General features: G+C 45.7%; 1 protein-coding gene across 1 annotated transcript in view; it reads left to right on the top strand.

Annotated features, from left to right (window-relative positions):
* The first annotated feature begins 6647 nt into the window (after positions 1-6647).
* The window catches only part of GALNT17 (polypeptide N-acetylgalactosaminyltransferase 17), a 122068-nt gene continuing 109403 nt past the window's right edge, over positions 6648-19312 (top strand). The window contains exon 1 of the mRNA XM_083587694.1: positions 6648-8930. Within this exon, the coding sequence (XP_083443820.1) occupies positions 8693-8930 (238 nt within the window). The 5' untranslated portion in view covers positions 6648-8692. The remainder of the gene's footprint in view (positions 8931-19312) is intronic.

Below are 19312 nucleotides of genomic sequence, written 5' to 3'. Positions count from 1 at the left end.
ATTGAGATATTTGCCCACCCCTATTTGTGAGTTCTTTGATTCTGTTCACTGCGGGGTAGAAACAGTAATATCTATGGGAAGCCATTTCTCCTCCTCACCCCTTTCCAAATTTAAGGGAAATGTAGAAACTTATCAGAGCAATACCCGGAGAGACAGGTACAAAACAATAAGCTCTATCTCTCTCCTGTGGACTCTTAACTGTGCAAGGGCTGTGATTCTCCACAGCCATTGCTCTTCCTAACAAAGAAATGGAGGATTTAAAGAGAAACAGGAGACCGGGAACATCTGCAAGCAGTTGGGATTTGCTAAGGGGATATTTGTTACAAAGGCCCTGCACGGTTTTAAAGCCCAAGGGATGTCTGCTTTTTGTCAGCTCTGATATTTTTAGGAGGCACGGGTGCCTTGGAAAGTCAAAAACAAATCAGACAAAATATGAGCCTTCAGTATTAAGCAAAATACAGCTACTTTTGGAAGAGCGTAGAAGACAACCAGGATTTTGAAGTGCCTCTGAATATCAAGTCCTATGAGGAATGGTTGAAAGAGCTGAGAGAAGAGAAGGTTGAGGAAAGGCAGGATAACGGCCTTCAAATATCTGAAGAGCTGTCATTCAAGGGCTTGTTCTCTGTCTCTTTGGCTCCTTCGGCCTTGCAGGCCAAATTCGACAGGTGGGAGGGGACACCCACCTGTCAATCTCCTGGTATCACAATAACATCAAAGGCAAGGATTTCAAAGCATCTCGAAAGGGGCTGCTAAAACGAAAGGTACCCCCCTCCTCTATTTTAGCAGGGCTTTCAATGTGAATCCAATGGGGTTTGCCTCAGAAGCTTTGCTAAAGACAGGAGGAACAACCTTCATTTTAGCAGGGGATTGCAATGCAAATCCCTTCCTGAATCAGAGAGGGCTTTGCATGGGATCTGGCTGAACTGAGAAGGACTTAAACCCCCACTGTCTCATCAGCTAGCAAGCGGGGGTTAAATCCTGCTGCTTTGGCTGTGTGTCCATGTTCCTGCTCAGAACAAAATTGTGCAGCCCCCTGCAGGGTTTAACCCTGCTCTCCCACCCATTAGATGACATAATGAGAGATGTTAGCAGATGGGCAGATGGGTGTCATTTGGTGAAAATGGCCTCAGGATGGCTTGGCAGCGCAGGATTGTCCCACAGGCCTGAGGTCCATTGTCCTCCCAAACACACACACTAGAGGGCAGAATTAGAACCAATGGGTTGAAACTGTGTGGAAGCAAGATTTCAGCTAATTATTAGGTCCTGATGGTAGCTTCCTGATGGTAAGAGCTTTTCAGCGGTGGAGCAAACAGACTTGGGAGGTACTGGGGTCTTCTTTGCTGTACATATTTTAAGCAGAGGCTGGGCAGTGATCTGGCAGAGGTGATCTGGTCAGTGATCTGGCAGAAGCAGGTTTTATAGAGGACTTTGTACATTACGCATTGCACTGCCCGGTGCACATCTTTCCTAGAAAGAAATTGTGCCACAATGGCCAAAACAGAAGAGAGGTTCATCAACTAAGTGTTACTCAGAGTAGACCCATTCAAATTAATGGACCCAAGTTAGCCATGACCATTATCTTCATTGAGTCTAGTTTGAGTAACAATCGCACTGGATACAACCCATAGTAATTTACTTGCCCGCCAGTGAATATGAGCGTCAATTCTATAAAGCTGCACTGTTTGCAACTGCAGCACAGAAAATATGGGTGAGAATCTTGAACCAAATGTCCGCAGTTTATATAGGTGACTCATTAAGCTGAGCAAACCAAATCTACGAGTAACTCCAAGAAGTTTTAAGCTTGATTTTTAACTGACTGCATTTAAAATAGTGTGTATATTTATCTGTGTTTTATGTGTGTGCCAATAGGCATTTTACTGCATTTGCAATGGCCCGTGCCTACAAGTAATCAATATTGATTGGACAGGACTGCCTGACTGCTTGAGAAAGCTTGAGATTTAGCAAGGAGAGCTTTACCTGGTGGATTTCTATCTGTCACAATCTGCTAAACAGGCCAGGAGTCTTGGCTGTGGTTTGTGTGTGTGGAGTTGGCAAATCCAGGCCAGTGCGGACGCCATCTGGAAGAATGAGAATTTTTGTTATTACTTATTCCATTTATAGAATGTGTTGTGTCACTTTAGTACAGCTAAAAGGATATATTTGAGGAGACTCACCGTGAAAAGTATGTGTGCACATGGTGGAGAAAGCCATCACCGTCGAAAAGGTGGCAACAGAAATGCTGGATCCATATATGGCAAAGCCATCCAACTTCAACAGTTGTTTTTTTTTTCCTTTCCATATGGAAGTTTCAGAGGCTTGCTCTTTTCTGTTCTCCCCTCTCCCCACCCCAGAAATTCCATGCAGTTAAAAATATGCTAGAGACTCACATTGTCCCCAGTGCTTTGACTGCCACGTGGCTGCTCTTGTGAGATAAACAAGTCTGGATGTGATTAGAACAGTTTTAAGCTCATTTTACTGCAGAAGAATTGAGTTGGGGCTGACAGTTCTGGAAGCCGAAGTCTTTTTTATATCCACATTTCAAGCATTTTTTTGTTCTAAAAGTAGCTTTGGTATTCTTCCTCCAACATTAACCGCCCTGCTCCCCACCCCCAAAAAAGCATCAGTGCTCAGATCCCAAAGAATTCACTTGATTCTTGGTCACTTAAGGTAAAGGTAAAGGGACCCCTGACCATTAGGTCCAGTCGCGGACGACTCTGGGGTTGCGGCGCTCATCTCGTTTTATTGGTCGAGGGAGCCGACGTACAGCTTCCGGGTCATGTGGCCAGCATGACTAAGCCGCTTCTGGCGAACCAGAGCAGTGCACGGAAACACCGTTTACCTTCCCGGCAGAGCGGTACCTATTTATCTACTTGCACTTTGATGTGCTTTCGAACTGCTAGGTTGGCAGGAGCAGGGACTGAGCAACGGGGGCTCACCCCGTCGCAGGGATTCGAACCGCCAGTCTTCTGATTGGCAAGTCCTAGGCTCTGTGGTTTAACCCACAGCACCACCCGCATCCCTACCTTGGTCACTTACCTTTCTTTTAACCCTGTTGGGCAGTGATGGAGAATCTGTAACTCTCCAAATGTTGGACTCCAGTTTCCATCAGCCGCAGCCAGCATGTTCAGGGATGACAGTGTGTGTGTGGGGGGGGTTGAATTCATGTCATCTTTTGGCCAGAGGTGCTGTCCTGAATGGGTTATTGATCCACTTTCATGAGAATGATTTGGTCAAAGGGATGGGCCTCATAAAGTTCAGAAGGAGTTGGAGCAGCTATCGTCCTGGGCGCCAAGAGTTCATAATTGTCTGATCTGAGATATGACAGATGGGGCTCAGGAAAGGGCTTGTTGTTGGTTGATAGTGGATCTTAAAAGTAAAGACAGGGTCAGCAAACTTTTTCAGCAGGGCGCCGTTCCACTGTCTCTCAGACCTTGTGGGGGGCTGGGCTATATTTGGGGGGGGGGATGAACGAATTCCTAGGCCCCACAAATAACCCAGAGATGCATTTTAAGCAAAAGGACATACTCTACTCATGTAAAAACATACTGATTCCTGGACTGTCCACAGGCAGGATTTAGAAGGTGAATGGGCCTGATCTGGCCCTCGGGCCTAGTTTGTCTACCCATGGGTAAAGGTAAAGGATCCCTGACAGTTAAGTCCAGTCGCAAACGATTCTGGGGTTGCGGCACTCATCTTGCTTTACTGGCTGAGGGAACCAACATTTGTCCTCAGACAGTTTTTCTGGGTCATGTGGCCAGTATGACTAAGCCGCTTCTGGTGAAACCAGAGCAGCGCACAGAAACACCGTTTACCTTCCCGCTGGAGTGGTACCTATTTATCTACTTGCACTTTGATGTGCTTTTGAACTGTTAGGTTGGCAGGAGCAGGGACTGAGCAACGGGAGCTCCCCTCGTTGTGGGGATTCGAGCCTCCAACCTTTCGATTGACAAGCCCAAGGCTCAGTAGTTTACACCACAGCGAATAGTGGATCTTATTTCACACATTATAGAATTTGACTGTCTATTCCTCCTTCCCACAGGTGACAATTGTCTGTCTTTTTAGGAGAAGGTGTGATCTCTTTATTACCAATCTAAGGGCTTTTTGATCTGGTAGTCAGCAGGTGAGCAGAGTCACACTTAAGGCACATAGCTCCCCCCAGAGAATCCTGGGAATTTTTGTTGTTAAGGGTGCTGGGGATTGTAGCTCTGTTGGGGGGAAACTACAGTTCCCAGGATTCTCTTGGAGGAGGGAGCTGCTTGGTTTAAATGTATGGTATGCATCCTAACTGAGTTTATGCTGGCTCCATTGTGGGCAGGTCAGTGGATGGGTTAGGTTGGCTGCCTTGGTGAGCACTCAAGGGCACAAGCACAGTGAATGTAGATTCAGACTTCCCATTCATTGCTGATTGGTTCAAGGAGAAACAGGAGGGTGAGCAGATTATAGGAGCCAGGAGTTTCAACCCCCCAAACGCTGAGCAATGGGGGAGATGTAGCTCTTGGAGGTTCCCCCCCCCCCACCAAATTTGGTAAGTGAACAGGAAGTTCAGTGAAAGGCACTGTTTTCTTCTACTGAATGTGTAAAGGCTAGTGAACATTGATTGTGCTCCAATAATCATGACGATTATGCCGACTTGGGTGAAGCCCATTAAAACATGTGTTGTTCATCAGTGCTCAGATTGTTGGAAGAAAGTTTGCAGAGGCCGTAAATTAAATCCATAAACTCTGTCCCTAGGCTCCCTGCTAGTTAACCAATTCATACCACTTAGGCTTTCAGAACAGTAGGGAAAGCAGCTCTTCTGCCCCACCCACTTCTGGAATTCAGTCTCTTTTTTTTAGAGGAAACTGTCTACTTTAGGGAAAGGCCACTTTCAAATGGGTTTGTATTTCAGTCATGTCTTTGTTTATTATGCATATCTACAGTGTGATAAAAATGTATCAACATAGTGTACAATGTATTAGAATATAATCAGCAAAGAGCACCACCAAAGGCAAATAATATAATGTTATATCCATATATTATATGGATTTATGCACCACTTGGGAAGTGTGTGTGTGTAATATACAATATATATAATATAATAATATATAATTATATATATAATGTAAGAAGTTTTAACTTTTTTTTCTTTTTTCATGAAAAAGATTAAGTATGGTGGCAGAGGTCTCTTTTCTTCCATCACTCTGCTCACTTGTGGTGCTTGTGTGGGTGAATAAGTGTAAATATGTCTGAATGAGTGTTTATCACAGTGGATATGACTATCAAGGTCTGCTATCCCTGCCAGCCATGCTCTGTCTTCACTGTTGGAGGCAGCCCGCTTCTACATTCCAGTTACTGCAGGAGCAGAGAGAGCTGTTGTGCTCAGGTCCTGCTTGCGGGTTTCCTAGATCTGGTTGACCGCTGTGATAACAGGATGCTTGACTAGATGATGAAGAGGAGGAGTTTGGATTTGATATCCCGCCTTTCACTCCCTTTAAAGAGTCTCAAAGCGGCTAACAATCTCCTTTCCCTTCCTCCCCCACAACAAACACTCTGTGAGGTGAGTGGGGCTGAGAGACTTTAGAGAAGTGTGACTAGCCCAAGGTCACCCAGCAGCCGCATGTGGAGGAGCGGAGACGCGAACCCGGTTCCCCAGATTACGTGACTACCACTCTTAACCACTACACCACATTGGCCTGATCCAGCAGGCTCTTCTTCTGTAAATTACCCCCAGGATCGGAGTCAGGATGCCTACAATTTAAGTTGCTGAGGAACGTAAGTGGGGAGGGCATAGCTGCCCTCCTGTCCCGCTTGTGGGCACTGTGAGAAGATGGTGGACTAAATGGGCCACTGGCCAGCAGGGTCTTCTTATGGCTCCACTCAACTTTAGTTTTTGCTCCATCCTCTTTGTGCCTTGGCAGTACCTACCACTGGTGAGCATCCAACGCCCATGGCGTGGCAGAGCATGCTTTAATGGCGCCCGGGGCTCACCTGTGTGTGGGGTGTGGGTGTGTGTGTGCAGGGCAGAGGGTGAAAAGAGCCCACTGCATGTTAACCCGGCCCTTGCCACCGACACCGCTGGAGCGACGCTAGACCTGAGCTGCTTTGCAAGGCTGGAATGTTCCCAGCTTCACAAAGCACCACCGGGCCCTGCCCCAATTTGCAGGCCACACTTTCATTAAAAAATACAGCAAGGCATTATACAGCACAGAACACTGCAGTTAAAAGCACCGGTGAAATATTCAGTAAATAGTGGTTGCTTTAAAAAGATTGCGGAGGCCTGTCTGTATCACAAAGTTTTTAGGAGCCGTCTGAAAGGAGGTGTTGAATGATTCCTACCAAGACCTCTCCTGGCAAGGAGTTCCACAGGGCAGAGCTTGCTACACTAAAGGCGGGGTCCCCTAGCAGGAGAGATTGGATCGATCCAAAGCAGCAAGGGAAGCTTTCGTCAGCATCTCAGGGAGTTTTTAAAACCTGGGCATTTGCAGATTAAACTGTGCTTAAAAGGAAAGCTGCCCGGTCTGGTTTAAAAGTTGGCAACCAGCAGGATTGGGCGAATAGAATTAATTTCGGCAAAATCTGGTGTGCGCCTGTGTCGTGGTGTTCAGAGAGCCTAACTCCTAGTGGTGCGGGGGGGGGGGTTAAAACCTCCTCCGTAGAACCCCTCTCTTTCTGCCTGCATGCCGCATTTGAGAGCATCATTTCAAGCCCGGCCTCCAATCGCGAACCGGTGGCCAATTCCCCTTCTTTTCCCCAGCCCAGGTTTTCTTTGCAACGCCTCCTTTGAGCCATGCAAGGGGGATTTTGTTCTCCCCCTTTCCTCCCAGCACAGTGAAAGCGGATGGCTCCAACGGCGGCTGCGATGGGAAGCTGCGGCCGGGGAGCGCAACGCAGGACCATCAGCCGCGCAGGCACCGCCACGATCACCACCATCGCTGCTGCTGCTGCCGCTGCTTCCTCCTCCTCCTCCTCCTCATCTTCCTCCTCGCCCGGGCCACGGAAGATCCCTCGGAACAGCTTCGTGGAGGCCACGATGACCTGATTTCCCGGGGTACCGCCCCCCATCCTCCTCTTCCTCCACATCCTCTTCTCCAGCCTCGCCACCATTTAGATATACATCCTTTGCGCACCGGAGGCGAGCTGCGGGGTGGGGTGGGGGGCAGCCGCAGCACCGAACCCCCCTCGGCGGGAGAGGGAATGCGCGTCTGGCGAGCCGGCGAGGGGCTGCGACCAGGGAGGGGAGAGCGAAAGCGAAGAAAGGCGGCGGAGGGTCCTATTATTAGCAACACCTGCTTCCGCCTCCCCCCCCCCCCTTTCCCGCGATGTCGCTTTCACATCCAGAGCGCAGGCGATTCCCATTCTAGCTGCGGGCGCTGCGCCCTAAAGACCAATTAAAAGCATCTCAGAAGGGGGTCCAAGCGGAATGGGAACGGGGGGTTGCTGCCTTTTGCTTCCTCCTTTCGCCTCCTTTTATCCGTATCTTTGTTAAAGTCACTTTCTCTCCTCTTCTGTCTCTCTGCAGATTCTCCCTACCCCTCCCTACGAAGTCTTTTGTCACTGTCTGTCTGCACGTTTCCTCCCTCTTCCCTCCCCCCGCTCTGCATTTCCTAACAATTAGTGGGTTTTTTGAGCCTTTAATCCCCCCCCCCCCGCAAGGTTCTTAAGGTATTGGGAAAGAGAAGCGAAGAGACGCGTGTTTGTTTGCTCTTTCTCCTTTTGGAGAGACTCTGTGAGCCCCTGCCTGCCCCTACCCCAGTTGTTGGAGAAGCAGGATACAACCTTTCTTGGGGGAATGTCATCCCTCTCACCACCTGGCCCCCTTCCTAAAGTCTGGAAGCGTCCCAGTAACCCCACTTAGGATTCCACCCCCTCTCTCCCCCTCTCTCCCCCTCTGTGTCTCCCCCTCCCTGTGAAAGTTATACTGTGTTCTCTTGCCATTCCTCCCTGCTTTCTATCTTGTTTTTCCTGCAACATTTGAGTCCCTTGCGAACTGAGCCGATCCTGTATTGGATAAGGTTCTTCCTTGTCCAGCTATTGCTTTATTTTAAAGGACCTCAAGGGTTGACCCACAATCCCGGGGCCTCCTTCCTTGGGACACTTGGATCTTCTGCTGCCAAGTAAGTTCCATTTCAAAGACCACGGGAGCAGTACAAAGCCTCTGCAACGAAGTTGAATTGTTTCCTTCTGCGAGAGTTTTCATGCAAGTCTGAGCTGTTTGCCTTTCCGAAATCCAGTAGTGTCAAGGGGCTCTTGCTGGCAAGTAGGGGGGTGGGGGCAGCTGCTGAAGAGGTCTTCCGGTATCTCCTTCCAATAGGGATTGGAAACTCAAAAGGACATTTTCAAAACCTCCCTGCTTCACTGGGACCCGCAGAGAGCAATGGTTGGCTTTCTTTCCAGGAGCAGGTGCACCTATTTCTGGAGTGGCAGAGCTGATCTGAGCTGCCTTTCAAGATTATCGCCACCTGCAAACATTTGTCGCTTCCCCTTGCTGTGAATAGCCCAGCTGTGCAAGCTGGAAAAAAAGGAGGGAGTCTTCCCACAAGGACAAGCTGATGGGGAAATGTGTTCTCACCTCCTCCCTTCCTCCTCCTCCTCCTCTTGCTCCTAGTGAAAGTAGCCAGCGAGCAGGTCATCCAACTTCTGCTTCCACCCTTCTCCTTTGGTTATTGCCCAAGTAGTCACCTGAGTTGCATCTCCCACTTTGGGCAGTTCTTTGATGGCTTCTCTGAGGAGAGTGAAAGTCCTGCTGGTCTTAAACTTGATTGCAGTCGCTGGGTTCGTCCTCTTCCTGGCCAAGTGCAGGCCCATCGTCGTGAAGAGTGGGGACTCCTTCCACGAAATCCACCCCAGGGCAGAAGTGTCCAACTTGACTGCCCGTGCTGGAAACCCCATTCAGGATGCAGTTTTGAAAAGGCTGTCACTTCTCGAAGACATTGTCTACAGACAGCTCAATGGTAGGTGTGCACCCTCTTTTTCTCCTAATCTAGAGGAACTTGCTTTCTTTTATCTGTACCTCTGCTATGGTTAGACCTGCTTTAGGCTGCAGTGCAAAGAAACAGCTGGATGATGGGGGATGAATTGGGAAGATAATATAACTAAAGGCCAGTGTGTGTGAGATGCATGGCTAGGGCTCCAGGTTCCACCACTGGTACCAGCTGCTTGAAAGATCAGATAGCAAGTGATGGGACAAGTTCCTCTCTGAGGGCCTGGAGAGCTGCTTCCAGTCAGAGTAAACAATGCTGGGGCTATATGGACTAATAGTCCTAATGGTATAAATGCTTAGGACAACTATAAGGCATCATGGTGCATAGTTAAATTATGGAATTTGCTCCTTCAAGAAGCAGTGATGGCCACCAACTTGAACGGCTGGTAAAAAGTATCAGACAAATTCATATAGAAGAAAGCTATCAGTGGTTGCTATCTCTGATGGGTATGTTCTGCTTTCACAGTCAGAGGCAGAATCATAGACTTGCAGAGCTGGAAGGGACCCTGAGATTGATATAGTTCATCTCCCTGCAATGTAGGAATATGCAGCTGTCCCATATGAGAATCGAACTTGCAACCTTGGCATTATCAGTGCCACACTCTAACCAACTGAGCTATCCACTCAGATAGCTGTTGCTGGTGGGCTTTCTGTGGGCATTTGGATGGGCACTGTAAGAACAGGATGAGGAACTAGGTGGACCCCCTTTGACCTAGTCCTGCAGGTTCATCTTACGTTCTTAACTTCCAATGTTTTGAGAAGAGGCTGCAGCCCAATCATAGAGCACGTGTGTTGCTTGCAAATGTTCCCAGTTCTGCCCTTGGCATATTCAGATTCAAACTTGCATCTAAATCCCTGGAGAGCCATTGGGAGTCGGTGTACATCAAAAGGTGTGGAAGCTGTGGCCTTCCAATGATGCTGGACTGCAAGCCCCCAGCAGCCCCAGGCACCATGACAAATAGTCAGCGATGATGGGAGCTATAATCCAACATCTGGAGTCCATTATCTTCTTCACTCCTGATCTAGGTGGGCCCAATGATCTGACTTGGTAGAAGACAGCATTCTGTGCTCCTATATGTTAAATCCTGCGCTCTCACTCTTTTCCTTTGAAGTCTGGTGAGGTCTCCCAGATGTTAACAAAGCATTCCAAGCTTGAAATGAGCAGGACGTGTTCCGTGAGTTGAAGTAAGATGTGTGCTCTGAAGTGTGGTGGCTGCCTTCCTCGTATGTTTTTGTAGATACCTACTGCCTTCACTACAGTCCTGTTCCCCTCCCCACTTAAAATCATCATTGGGAGGGGGATTATCTGTACACACAGTGGTTTCGACATGTGTTATCTCTGTGCACGTGATTGTGTGAAAACCCAGCACAATTACCTACTTCTGAAGCACAGAAAGCTTTAGAGAACCTCACCAAGCTTTCAACTGCAGCCATTGTGCGCTTGCTTTTTTGATGCGGACTCCCTACAGGCAAAGTTAATGCTCACTCTTTGTTGCGTCTGTTGGTAGCAAAAGGGGAGGGAGAATCTGCCAGGAGGCAACTATGTTCTATCACTTCAGCAACTTGGCAATAGAAAGGAAGCTACCCTGGAGTAAAACAGATTTACCTACCCTGGAGTAATGGCTTTCAGCATGTGTTCCTCTCCCCCAGTCCTGATAAGATAATCACTCAGGTGTGATTTATGGAGAACTTTTTTTAAAATGCCTGGGGCCACAGCCCTATGCACACTTAAGGAGTGGGGGTTAATCCTGAGTAAAAATGCACAAGTTCTGCCTCCATTGTCGAGGCAGGTTGCCTCTGAGTACTAGTTGAGGGAATTGCAATGAGACACGGGTGGCGCTGTGGTCTAAATCACCGAGCCTCTTGGACTCGCCAATCAGAAGGTCGGTGGTTCGAATCCCTGCGATGGGGTAAGCTCCTGTTGCTCTGTCTCAGCTCCTGCCAACCTAGCAGTTCGAAAGCACGCCAGGAGAGTAGATGAATAGGTACCACTGCAGCGGGAAGGTAAACGGCATTTCCATGCACTCTGGCTTGTGTCACGGTGTCCCCTTGTGCCAGAAGCGGTTTAGTCATGGTGGACACATGACCCAGAAAGCTGTCTGTGGACAAACACCGGCTCCGGAAGAGTGCCACAACCCTATAGTCGCCTTTGACTGGACTTAACCGTCCAGGGTCCTTTACCTTTACCTTTTACCTGCTTGTGGGCTTCACATGGGGGTGTCTAGTTGATCACTGTGGGAACAGCATGTTGGAGTAGATGGGCCTTTGGTTTGATCCAGCAGGTACCTCTTCTCTTCGTTATTTTATGACCTTAACCATATGCTAAGTATTTCCCCCCTGTGTGTATGTGTGAATTCTGGGATAGTTGTGATCCTGTCTTGGCCCCCATCCATTTCCTTTGAAACCCTCAACAAATGTCTCTGTATTAGAAAGCTGCATATGAATAATGAGGCTTTACCTCAGAAGGGGAGCGGTCTTGACTTAAGCCTTTCCCATTTTGTAATACTGTAAATTAGATTGTCCACATTTTCAGACTAAAGTATTAAGACAGGGATGATGGTGGCACTATTTCTCTGTAGAAAAACACCAGTGGGGTGTCTAGGCAGCTGTACCTCACAAGAGATGGAATTTGGAGAGCACGGTCACATCATGAAGCAAACCATGTGTTAACAATCCAGATGGAATCTAGAAAGAAAATAATAATAATAATTTATTATTTACAAGCCTAATAATAATTTATTATTTTCAAGCCTCCCATTCGACTGGGTTACCCCAGCCACTCTGGGTGGCTTCCAGCAAATTAAAACACAATACAAGAAATCCTTAGAAGATTTTGCTGAGGAAACTGAACAAAAACAATGTATGATTTGAAGAGAAATGAACAGCAATTTTTACCTATTTAATTCAGGCGTGGTGCATAGCAGGGAGACATTCAAACAAACATACAAAGGAAAGAGTCCCTCAGAACTACATAGCCAATAGGGGGACATGTTACCTCAGCAAGCATCATGCCACTCCACCTGGTTGCTTAGAAACACCTCCCCCCATCAGCTGACCTACTGAAAACTGAATTAACCATTAAGTTACAAACTGAATGATCTCTGCCGTTCTGCTTCAACAAATTATGTAGGTCTTGTTCATGTCATTTGTCTGCTACTATATAACATGAAGTTCTGTGGATGCATAGCAGGATTTTGTGTATGAAAGTTCACCACCTTTTGCATGATGCCTCCTGCTAGCAGGAGGCTGGTGTGTTAGCTCAGACTCCAGTGGTTACAGTCATGTGATCAGAGTCAACAGTACCATACCTCAATGGAAGGCCCCTCCAGATGACTTATTTATAGAGCATTCTTTTATTCTCTTGCACAAAGCTTACACGGAGGTTACATTATATCCAGCCTTTAGTCAGCATTTGTTTGTGGGATGGTTATATCACAATGGGCATTCACTTTCATTTTATCCTGATTCACTTGTGGGGTGTTCACATTGTTATGAAAAAGGAGCAATGCTGCTGAGTGCTCCAGATGGCTGGAAAGCCAAACAGGATGTTTATGTTATGGGACTGTACCGTGGGAACCAGGGACAGTCTATTATGTGCACTGAGCACCGGATGTTAGCTCAGAGTGTCACATGACCCTGTACTGGAAGTACATGGGTGGAGTTTCTCTCTCTGCAGCTGGGTATCAGAGGGTGCAGACATGTTGTTCTCTGCACTGAGGAAAGACAGAAATAAAGGCATGTAAATACATTTCTGTCTGTCTCTTTCCCCTCTTTCCTGAATTGAAGTTCAATCTGCTGAGTGTTTCGCAGATTGCAAAGAAAGGACTGAGACTGTCCTATGATGATAGGAGCTGCGAGATCTTCAAAGATGGAGAGTTATATCTTTCTGCCAGACAGAAAGGTGGACTGTATTTGTTGGACTTTGACCAAAGTGATTACATGGAATGTAATTCTGAGTCTAACATGATTTCTCTTGCAGGTGTGACCAAAACAAGTGCCAAGAAGGTGGCCAGGGTCGACAGAGCATTTCAGCGGGTGTATGCTGATGTGATTGGTCCTCTAGAACCATCTAGAGGCAATGCAAGATATTATCTTGTGTGTGTGGATCATTTCTCTAACTTTGTCTGGGTTTATGTGTTAAAGAAACCACAGGAAGCCTTAGAAAGGTTTCAGGAGTTTTGTGACAAAGTTAAAGATATGCATGATGCTAACATTGATTGTCTTTTGACAGATGAGAAGCAGATTTTTCTTTTACAGGATTTCCAGAGGTTCCTGCAGAAAAAGGGGATCAGACACAAGATTGCTGTTTCAGCGGAAGCGTGGAACAGGGGTGTCTGTGTAAAAGTGAACAAAGAATTGCAAAAGGGGATGAATGCGCAATTGCTTAGTTCACATCTGCCACATGAGTTCTGGGCGGAGTCACTCATGTCGTTTTGTCATGCATGGGTGAGAAAGGTTTCGAAAGAGTTGGGAAGTTCTCCTTTTGAGAAACTGTTCCAGAGAAAACCTTCTGTTGCCCATTTCAGGGTTTTTGGGTCTCATGTGAGGACAGAAGCTCCAGGTGGAGTAAAGAATGCCAGAGGCATTTTTGTGGGTTATGAAAAGGGTCTCTACAGAGTAATTTTGTCTGAATCTGGTCAGGTGATTCTCACAAAATTTCTAGAGAGTGCTCCTGAAAAGGAGAGAGTGATAGTACACACATTTCCCACAGAGGACGATTCAGATGATGATGATGATTTCACAGAGTACAGTGGAACTGAGAGCGACAGTGATAGCTCAGAGAGCTCAGTTGTCACAGTCATTGAGAGGAAATCTCACACAACGGATAGACCTTCACAGGTGAAGGAGGAACCACTGTTTACTGTTGGAACTGGTTCTCCTAAGAGTCCTGAGACAGAACCAGTGAGCAGAGAGGATCAGCACCTCATACGCAGGTCTGAGAGAGTCACAAAGGGTGAACCACCCAAAAGGTACTCAGAAGAGTTTGCTAACGTAGCTGTTGCATGTGTTGCTGTTGTAAACAACCGAGGACAGGTTGGAGCAGTGTCTAAGTCAGAGACAAAGACACAACAGAGAGTTGCTAGCCAAGGTAATGCAGATGCACTCATTCCTTGGAAGCCAGACAACCAGAGAGGTACACTGGGGAAACCAGTGGCGGGTAGTTCCAAGGGTGGAACTGAAACAACAGGGGAGTGTTATGTGTATAACAACTGTTTGTTTTCTTCTCTGGATCACGCTTTGCTTGCCGCAACATGCATTGATTCTTTTGGGGGAGGTTGTTATGAAAAAGGAGCAATGCTGCTGAGTGCTCCAGATGGCTGGAAAGCCAAACAGGATGTTTATGTTATGGGACTGTACCGTGGGAACCAGGGACAGTCTATTATGTGCACTGAGCACCGGATGTTAGCTCAGAGTGTCACATGACCCTGTACTGGAAGTACATGGGTGGAGTTTCTCTCTCTGCAGCTGGGTATCAGAGGGTGCAGACATGTTGTTCTCTGCACTGAGGAAAGACAGAAATAAAGGCATGTAAATACATTTCTGTCTGTCTCTTTCCCCTCCCTGGGGATGGCAGGGAGTGAGGGAGGAGGAGTGGCTGTGTTCTTCTTTCACGTTTGAAGAAGGATCGGCCGATAAAGACCTCGCCTTGTCTTGCCGGGAGTCGTTGACGGGGGGGTCAACATGGAATCAAGCCGGGCACCTGGAGAGTGGCCAAATTCCTCTGAAGATATGGCTTGATATCAACACACATGCCTTCCCAGTATTCATTCATTCTTCCAACACACTTAAATCCATCTGGCTCCAAAGCACTGAGGGTCAGATTACTATTTCTTAAAAGTGGTTTTGTTGTACTAGGGCAGACAAGTCCAACCAGTCGATCGAGATCTACAGGTAAATCGCTGGGTGTCCCTGGTCAATTGCGGGTTGATTGCTTGATCCTGGGGAATCTTGGGCAAGTAATCTTGTGTGTCCCCTCCCCTGGCGCTAGTTTCATCTTCCGCCGCTGCCTCAGCAGTGTACAGTGGCGTTGTTGGCAACCGGAAGTAATGTTCGCTTTAGTGCTGTGTGCGATATTCATCGTTGAATAAAAAAAAAAACGCTCAACAACTCTGGGTTTCCCCCCTAAAAAAGCTCGACAACTCATTACCGACTCATTAGTCGGTAATGACACACTGGGCCAGAGATGTGGGTCACAATATACAATTTGAGGATTGGGAAAAGCTATGGAAAGAGGGTCTAAATTTCACCGCATGCATGCAATTAAAAGAAAACGTTATGAAAATGTTCTTCAGATGGTATATAACACCTACAAAATTAGCAAAAATGTACAAGACAAGCAATAGGTGTTGGAAGTGTAAAGATAGGGAGGATTCCTTCCACCATATGTGGTGGGAATGTAGGAAAGTGAAAGACTTCTGGGAAAAAATATATAATGAACTTAAGAAGATTTTAAAATACACATTCAAAAAGGAACCAGAAGTTTTTTTACTAGGAATATTAGGAAATGAGATAAAAAGAAAAGATCATAATTTTTTTCGATATGCGGTGACGGCGGCGAGAGTGTTAATGGCTCAGAAGTGGAAACAACAGGAAACACCGACTGTAGAAGAATGGAGAATAAAATTGTTAGATTATGCTGAGTTGGATAAATTGACAGGAAAGATCAGATATTTAAGAGACCAAAATTTCATCAAGGACTGGGGGAAATTTGTGGAATATCGGGAAAGTATAAGTAATGGTCAGATAACGCTAAGGGGATTTAAAGAAGCACTGTGAAAAATTAAGAAATATTGTCTAAAGGGAATAAATTGAAAGATATAAAGAATGTCAATATAAAACTAAGAAATGCGTAACTTAAATGATAGCTACGAATGATTTACGGAAAAACTGAATGATTTACTATGAATGAAAAATGATTTACTAGAAAAAGAGTAAGTTGTGAAACAAATTATGTGAACTAATTTGCTTATTGTTCTTGATGTAAACTAATAAAAATTATTTCAAAAAAAAAAAAAGCTCGACAACTCTTGGCAATGACAATGGGTAGGTCACTGCCAGTTTTATTATACTTGGAGTAGATCACAGTCGCTATAGAGATGGACGTGACTGTACTAGGGCAACCATACCAGCCAACTCCTAGGGGCCATGGAGGCTTCAGGCTCTACAATAAAATATTTGAGGGGGCCCACAAAGTTGATGGGCATTCCCATTCAAATGGTTTGTGGGCACTGCATCATGTGATGGATTATGTGGGGCAGGGCTTACCTGTCCCCATGATATTTTCTTCAAGTTGGTACTCCTGAGAGCAACAGAGCCCTTCCACCCACTTAAACCCTGTACCTAAACTTCCAGTAGGCACTTGATTCTCTCTTGCCAAATACTGATAATCTGGAGGTGCCTGGAGGCTGTGCAAGATCACCTCCCAATGTCTTCCATTTTAGGCTTAATATGCCTGAGCAGCACAGCATCATGGTTAGTGTTGGACTAGGACCTGGGAAACCTGGGTTCAAAATCCTTGTTGTTCTTGTTGTTTAGTCGTTTAGTCGTGTCCTACTCTTCGTGACCCCATGGACCAGAGCACGCCAGGCACTCCTGTCTTCCACTGCCTCCCGCAGTTTGGTCAAACTCATGCTGGTAGCTTCGAGAACACTGTCCAACCATCTTGTCCTCTGTCATCCCCTTCTCCTTGTGCCCTCCATCTTTCCCAACATTAGGGTCTTTTCCAGGGAGTCTTCTCTTCTCATGAGGTGGCCAAAGTATTGGAGTCTCAGCTTCATGATCTGTCCTTCTAGTGAGCACTCAGGGCTCAAAATCGAACTTGGCAATAAATTTTGCTGGGTGACCTTGGACCAGTCACTGCCTCTCAGCCTAATGTACCTCACAGGGGCTGCAGACAAAAATCTTGCCCAACTCTTGCATTAAAATCACCCAGGAGGATAATTTTATCCTCCCTAGGCGTCTCTGATAGGATGCTATCCAGCTGAGAGTAAAACAATTTTTCATTAATATCTTCAACGGCATCCAATCTCTCAAGGCAAACCTACAAAAAAATATAGTATAAACACTGACAACTGGGAAACACTGACCTGTGAGTGCTCCAGTTGGAGAATAGCCTTTACCAAAGGTGTCATGGGCTTTGAAGATGCTCGAACTCAGGACGAAAGGGAGGAACATGCTAAGAGGAAGGCATGCTTGGCAAACCCTCACCATGATCAACTCCCACCCGGAAACCATGTCCACACTGCAGAAGGACGTGTGGAGCCAGAATTGGCCTCCACAGTCACTTACGGACTCACTGTTAAAACCATGTTCTTGGAAGACAATCTTACTTGGCTACGAGTGATCGCCCAAGAAGAAGTAAAAGACCACTTCACAGGGGGGTTGTGGGTATTCATTGCGGAGGTGGAGAACCATGTATGCCACCTTGAGCTCTTTGGATATAACTGTAAAAATAAAATATAAATAATAAACCAGTAGTATTGCAGGCGCCCAAGAGGATTTTGCACAACACCTGTTGTGATCACCTGCTTTTCAGAAGCAGGTAATTGTCCTACTCTCCAAAGTTTCAGGGTCATAGACAAGATGCGAATCACAAAATTTATTTGGCTAATAATAATAATAATAATAATAATGCAGGTGTGGAGGTTCATATTGATCAGGGCCCTGATGCAGATAGGGATTTTAAACTTCTTATCTGCCTCCTGTCCCACCACCATCACCCAGGGCTCTGATCCACAACTTGACTCCCATGTTTGCAATCTCTGTTTTAAAGAGCCCACAGCACAATTGATCCCCAGTCAGAGGTGCTCCCCATCACTTGACCCTTTACACTTAAGATGCAGAGGGATTTGGGAAGACGACTTGGGGCTTTCTGCAAGCAGCACTCGCTTAGATATTTTTTTTCTTTATGGTTTCCATTTGACAAGACACATATGCAGCTTCACTGTAGTAAAACCTCTTAGCAGTTTACAAGAAATATTAGCATCAACACTGAAGAGTGTTAAAAACAACGAAGGACATTTGAAGAGAATTAAAATTAAGAAAACAGAAATTGAAATGCATTAACCTTATATATGTCTGTGTAGGCTTGTCTAAACAAAGAATGTTTTAGGCAGCTGCAAGAAAAGTGTGCAGTGAAGGCAGCTGCCTGCTGTCAAGCGGCAGGGAGTTCCAAAGTGTATAGGTTCTTTTTTTTTTTATTATTAAATATTTTTATTTTTCCATAAAACACAATACAACAAACATAAACATACAAAAACAAAAACAAAACAAAAAACATGTATCATTTCATATCCTAATTTCATATCCTATCTTCCCCGACTTCCTCATGCTTCCCCTTTCTGTATTCCAAATTCTTATCGATTGTTCAGCAAATCTTCCCTTGTTTTAATTTAAATTTAGACTAATCTTCCTTATTTTCCTTGTCTTAACCATTGCTAATAGTAACCATTTACTTTCCAGTCCAACATCATTCTAACTTTCATTAACTTTATGATATTTCTTTAAATAGTCCTTGAATTTTTTCCATTCTTCTTGCGCTGCTTCTCTTCCCTGGTTTCGGATTCTGCTCGTCATTTCTGCCAAGCCCATATAGTCTATCACCTTCATCTGCCATTCTTCCAGTGTGGGTAGTTCTTGCGTCTTCCAGTACTTCGCAATGAGTATTCTAGCTGCTGTTGTAGCATACATAAAGAAAGTTATATCCGTCTTTAACACCCCTTGGCCGACAATACCCAAGAGAAAGGCCTCTGGTTTCTTGGTGAAAGTATATTTAAATACCTTTTTAAGTTCATTATAGATCATTTCCCAGAATGCCTTAATCTTCGGGCAGGTCCACCAAAGATGAAAAAATGTACCTTCAGTTTCTTTACATTTCCAACATTTATTGTCAGGCACATGGTAAATCTTTGCAAGCTTGACTGGGGTTATGTACCACCTATATATCATTTTCATAATGTTTTCTCTTAAGGCATTACATGCCGTAAATTTTATCCCGGTGGTCCACAACTTTTCCCAATCAGCAAACAAAATATTATGACCAATGTCCTGAGCCCATTTAATCATGACCGATTTGACCGTTTCATCTTGTGTATTCCATTTCAGCAGCAGATTGTACATTTTGGACAAGTTCTTAGTACTGGGTTCTAACAGTTCTGTCTCCAATTTTGATTTTACCACCTGGAAGCCAATTTTACTGTCCAGTTTAAACGCTTCATTAATTTGATGGTAGTGAAACCAATCTCTCACCTTCCCTTTTAATTTCTCAAAACTCTGCAATCTCATTTTGTCCCCTTCCTTTTCCAAAATTTCCCAGTATCTTGGCCACTTGGGCTCCATATTTAACTTTTTAAC

This window comes from Podarcis filfolensis (assembly GCF_964270895.1).
Source record: "Podarcis filfolensis genome assembly, chromosome: 15".
Lineage (NCBI taxonomy): Eukaryota > Metazoa > Chordata > Lepidosauria > Squamata > Lacertidae > Podarcis > Podarcis filfolensis.
The sequence above is the reverse complement of the archived record's forward strand: the minus strand, read 5'-3'. Positions and strand labels throughout refer to the sequence as shown.